We start from the raw sequence: 6,000 nt of genomic DNA on the forward strand, positions 1-6,000 counted from the left end.
CCGCGGAGCTCACATTTACGGCAGAATGTCGGGCGATTCCCAAACTGATACGAATACACTTGGCTGGTGTTGCTGAATACATTAAACTCAAACTAAAATAGACAAAGGATGCTAGGGCGTGCGTGAGGCAGTTTTAACTGCACAGATCAAAGTTTCAGACTGAACTTTGCGGCATTCTGAGTCCAAACTTGGTGTGACTCTGGAAACCACAAAACACAAAGGGTAAAGTCAAAACGGGAAATCCCAATAATTTACATGAGGTAGAGTTGAAATAGTAAAATTTCAGTTCATTGGGGACTTTATCTTATGGCCTAAGGCCCTCAAACAGAGGTTTTCAACCTATGAGTTGCAAACCCTCAGGGGATAAAACAACCCTTTTACAGGGGTTGCATATCAGCTATTCTGCATATCAGATATTTATATTGTGATTCATGGCAGTAGCAAAATTACACTTATAAAGTAGCAATGAAGACAGCTTTATCATTGGGAGTTACCAAAACATTAAGAACTGTGTTAAAAGGTTGCAGCATTAGGAAGGTTGAGAGACGCTGGTCTAAATTAAACACTATTTTTCAGACTATACTTTGAATGTTGGGCAGAAATTAATTACAGAATAGTCCAAAGGGCTTTGACAAACATAGAAGTAAGCCATCTTGGGACTATTGATCCTAGCTCTACTTTAAAGATTTATTTATTTTTATTTATGCGTGTGAGTACTTTGTCTGTGTCTATGCGGGAATACCACTTGAGCTCCTGATACCTTCAAAGAGGGCAGAAGAGGGAACTGGACTTCCGAGAACTGAGGTATATGTAGATGGTGAGCCTCCACGTGGGTGCTGGGAACCCACTCTGGACCTCTGGAAGTGCTGCGAGTACTCGTAAGCACCGGGCTGTCTCTGCAGCCCCTATTAGTCCTCGCTGAAATTTCTGTGTATTATTAGAATATGAGTCCGTACCGTAGCACATGTGTGATGGCCATGGGTATCTTTTAGACATCGATTCTCTCTTCCTTCCATGGATTGCTAGGATCCAATTCAAGTTATCCATCCATTTTTGCACCAAGTGCTTTTTACATACTAAGACATTATCTTGTGGGCCCGTGAGTCTTAATTCAGTAAACCACTTTCCTTGAAGGATAGAGCACAATAATTGGTGAACTTCTTGTTTACCACAAAACATCCTTTCTTGAAGAATTTTCTTAGACATGTACCAGTCACTTTTGTGAGCTGTATTTTGAAGATTGAGAATCTCGATGCATTCTATGCTCCCAATGGAGAATTTTGATTTACTCCCTGAAGTTGAAGATACGCCAAGTACCTTCCCTTAACTGTTTACTTGACCACTGGAATGTGGAGCTTCACAGATACTAAAATCAGGAATTTCATTCATTCATTCATTCTCTTATTTTCTTAAACAGCTTTTAACTGGTAAGTAAAATTAACTCTCAAGGCAAATAACTTCTTTTCTCTCTTCCCCCACTTAACTTGCAGATTGGTTCATCCTTTGATGACCCTAACAACCCATGTCTGTCCTACACCTGCAGCACCACAGGCTTGGTGGCCGTGGTTCAGGATTGCCCAAAGCAAACATGGTGTGCAGAAGTAAGTCATGGTCTTAACATGTGAGGTCACCTCCCAAGCTCAACTCAGATCCTCCTCTCTCTCCTGCTTCCTGGGGAAAGTTGGTCTTTAGCCGAGACACATAAATTTGTAGTTAGTTTGATGAATATTTATACAAATCCATGTATCAAGAGACATGTGATTCTAGAAATGACAGCTTTTATTGAGTATATTCTTCAAACCAAGAAAGGCTTTTATTTTTCTAGCTCCATAAACTTAGTTTAATGCTATTCTAAAAGTAGGCTAGTACAAAAAAATGAGCTATTTTTGTATTTAATTTTGCATATGTGTTTACCTGCAAATGTGTATATGCACCATGTACACACTTTATACTCTCGGAGGTCAGAAGAAGGTGTTGAATTCCCTGAAAATGGAACGTGAATTATAGAGCCACCATGTAGACTCTAGGGACTGAATCTTGGTCTTCTTAGGTTTTAACTAAAATTTTAGACTTCTTAAAAACAACAGCAAGTGATGATGATGATGATGATGATGATGATGATGCACTCTGACCTATTGAGCCAAATCCCCCTTACTATTTTATGAACAAAAACCAAAAACCATCTTTTTAAATAAAAGCTCATGGGAGATTAATTATTTCCTATAAAAATTCAGAATCTCTAAAATGGCATGTCCCTGTACTATTTATAGTCCACACTAGTACACTATAGTATAGTGCCACAATCATCATTTCTCTGCCTCTGTATTTTAGTTTCTATTACTGTGGTGAATATCGTGATCAGAAGCAATTTGGAGAGGAATGGCCTTATTTACCTTGCATTCTCGGGGCACACTCCATCACTGGGGAAGTCAGGACAGGAGGAACTTAAGGCAGGAATCTGGAGGCAGGAGGTGGTACAGAGGCCATGGAAGGATGCTGCTTAATAGCTTTCTTCCCATGGCTTCACTAGACTGCTTTCTTATACATCCCAGGCCCACCAGCCCAGGGATGGTACTGCCTACAGTGAGTTGGGCCCTCCTATTTTAATCACTAATCAAGAAAAATTCCCATGAGCTTTCCTACTGGCCAATCTAGTTGGGACATTTTCTTAAAAATGAGGTTTATTTTCCTCATATAGTTATAGCTTGTGCCAACACATTCAGTACTGTTTTTAAGTTAATGTTCGGTATTAAGTTATAACTTTTCTTTCTGAACATAGTTAAAATTCTAATACCCTACCCCAATAGTTTATTTGGTTCTCACCTTAAGAGTTAGGAAGGTTTGAATTTGAGACAAAGTTTCAATGCAGATCTTGAGTAAGAGAGGCTGTATTGTGTTACAGAATTCTTCCTTTGAAGAAACTGAAGAATGATTTGTTTTCTCTCATATTTGCATATTTTTCTACCTTTTCTTCCTGTCATTGCAAAATCTCAGTCTAAAACACTCAGTCTGTTGTCTATGACCAAGCTCAACTCCTTCTGTACTTGCCTAGCCCTAGAGCTGACATCACCAGGCCTGTCTCATTCCATTTCCCCTTCCTTTGTATTGCTACTTTAGTATATTAAGAAATGTCATATGTCATTCAACATTAAATGTTTCAATCTTTTGTTCCTGCAGGAAGACAGAATCTATGAGTCAAATAAGTGTTGCTATAAATGTAAGTTAACTTCTGTATACGGAAAATGTGGTTATGAATGTTTCTTTAAGACAGAATGTGGATGGTTAATAGAAGGTCTACCAGTTGTAAAATACTTAAATGTAGGTCATACTGTAAGCTGTCAACCGATAGGCTTGCAAAGGGCGTTACAGTTACTTATTGTTAGTACATTGTAAAAATAATGACCAGCTATGTTTACAAGGGAATTTTTTTATTCCTGTGTAAAAACAACAGACTTCTTTTCTCTCCTAACACCAGCAATCTGTGTGGTTAATCTGTGTATTAGAACAAAAGGTTATGTGATCCACAATAAGAAAATGCTTGTCAGCAGTGTCCTATCCTCATCTCTCTGCTTTGACTGCCTTGTACCCTCTCTCTTTATTCTACTCATTACTTCTTTTTCTCATCCCCTGTCATGTAAGCATAGCAACGATCAACAATATCTATACTAGCACTAACCAGGTGCCCTTCACAGTGGGGGCTGAGAAAGACGGCTCCTCCCGTTGCATGGGGAAGAAGCTGATACACCTTTTCCCTTTGGTTAAGATAAAGGATGCCTAATGATTTTCAAAATGTTAAATCTCACTTCTTTGTCTGGTTTGTTCTCTGCTTTAGGTAAGAGTAACTGCAGGACTACTCCTGTGAATGTGACCATTAAGTACAACGGTTGTAGGAAGAGGATTGAGATGGCAAGATGTGTAGGAGACTGCAAAAGAACCGTCAAGTGAGTTTCCCTTTGGATGTGTATCATGCATTAACTCAGTTTGACATTTACAAGCTGCCTGATTAGGATACCATGAAAAAATATATAAACCCCTAAGTTCCAAGGACTAAAAGTAATCACTTTAGCAATGTTATTGTGAAGTTATTCTGAGGTCATTTTCTAAAGATGCTTATCCTGCTGTGACAATAAAGGGGACCTAATCAAAGAAATGCATTACTCAAATCACTTTAAAGTTGAATTTTAGAGTGGCATTATATGGTTATTTTAATATAAAATTTTACACATACATTAATTTGGTGAGAATAATTATAACTTGATATTGACTTAAAATCCTTTATTTACATTTTTGCACCCTAATGTTCCTACTGTGCAGCTACATCTCTTTCTTCTAATCTCATTTTCATCTCAAGTGCAGTTGTCACTGATCTACATCAGAATTTTTATAGTTGGAAAGGGTACAAGATCCAGAAAAAGAGCACACTAAAAGCAATTAAGCCCTTTAGGAAAGTCCATAGAATGCAAGTATTGATGTCAAGATATATAATGTTTGCAAATATTCTGAAGCATTTTTTACTGAATTTCTTCCTTTTAGGTACAATTATGAGACCTTCCAATTGGAGAATTCCTGCTCTTGCTGCCGTGAGGACGAATATGAGTTCAGGGAGATTGCACTTGACTGTTCTAATGGCAGCACCATCCCTTACAGATACAGGCACACTACAACCTGTTCATGTCTGGACCAATGTGAACATTCTACTGCCAGTTAATTCCTGCATTGCCTTTTCGGTTACTCTTATTTTAGAAGGCTAGAGAAATAGTCATTATGGATACGTAGGAGTATGTCTCATTCCAAAGGCGATGCTCACAATGAGGCTTTGTTGTTACTCTGTCATTGATACTGGCTGGAAAATAAATGCAATGGTACAAGGACTTGGGGAAGGTGTGGATTTGTTTACACCGTGTGAATTCTGCAAATAGCAGAGAATGCCACTCAATCATGACTCTCAGTGTCTCCTAGCCAGTGCTCTGCTTCATTCCCTCCCTCCCCTCACTACTTAATGACAATATACTCTCCCTTCCTTTCATGTCCTTGTCCCAGCTACACCACCACTCTTCCTGTGCCACATCGCACTCTCCCGGGACATCATGACTTCCTAATAGGTCTCAAGTGTTTCATATCATTTCTACTCTTGCTTCCCCATGCATTTTTCTAGCTGTTCCCACACCAGTTTAAATCTATATCCAGGCCTTTGTGAACAGCTTCATTCTGTGGACTCCAACTTTTACAACTGAATCTTATTCTTCCTTTCATTCTACTCGGGTATGAATATATTGTATCAACATAGACATGCACACCAAGGAATGTCTATCTTATTCCAAGCACCTTGACATCACTGTCTTTTAGAGGTTATGGGTCATTATCTATAAATTGCTAATGTTAAACTGTAGGAAACCTGAAAAAACTCAGCAGACATAAAAGTTCATTTCTCCCTCATGCACAGGGGTGAATGGGTTGAATATGTGTAGCATTCTCCTCTTCCTTTTCCTCTTCCTCTTCTTCCTTCTTTCTTTCTTGTTCTATCATTTTCAACTTGCCTCTTTATTCTTCTACCTTGATGGCCCACAAGGATCCCCTCTATTCCCTAGTATCTCAATTTTAATCCAATAAACAAGAGAGAGGAATGGGAGGAGGGAAGCGATTGCTATTTTTTCCTTTGAGGGTAAGATGCAGACGTTATAAACATTCTTTCATGAACACCTGAGTCAGCAAAATACAGAGTCAATGCTTCCTGTGGAATCATATATAATGATTCTAATTGAAGGTCTAACGTTTAGTACTTTTGTAAAACTATTCAACTAGGAACTTTACCCCAACGTCCAGTTCAGTAGATGAGAAATCAGTCAAATTAATAAATGCAAGCAAGTCGTTGGAACTAGCTAGGACAATTGCAACTTAAATCATTGTTAAAGTCCAATTAGTATTAGAGTGCTATGATGTATTCCTATACACTCTTCCCCAAATAACATATTTATCTCATACATGTTGAAAATACACCAA

General features: G+C 38.5%; 1 protein-coding gene across 1 annotated transcript in view; it reads left to right on the plus strand.

Moving 5' to 3' along the window:
• LOC116890351 (mucin-19-like) overlaps positions 1-4,708 on the plus strand; it is a 32,669-nt gene extending 27,961 nt beyond the window's left edge. Inside the window, exons 11-14 of the mRNA XM_032891006.1 lie at positions 1,491-1,601; positions 3,178-3,217; positions 3,833-3,941; positions 4,534-4,708. Of these exons, the coding sequence (XP_032746897.1) occupies positions 1,491-1,601; positions 3,178-3,217; positions 3,833-3,941; positions 4,534-4,708 (435 nt within the window). The remainder of the gene's footprint in view (positions 1-1,490; positions 1,602-3,177; positions 3,218-3,832; positions 3,942-4,533) is intronic.
• The last annotated feature ends 1,292 nt before the right edge of the window (positions 4,709-6,000 follow it).

The sequence above is a fragment of the Rattus rattus genome, chromosome 1 (genome assembly GCF_011064425.1).
Source record: "Rattus rattus isolate New Zealand chromosome 1, Rrattus_CSIRO_v1, whole genome shotgun sequence".
NCBI classification, from domain to species: domain Eukaryota; kingdom Metazoa; phylum Chordata; class Mammalia; order Rodentia; family Muridae; genus Rattus; species Rattus rattus.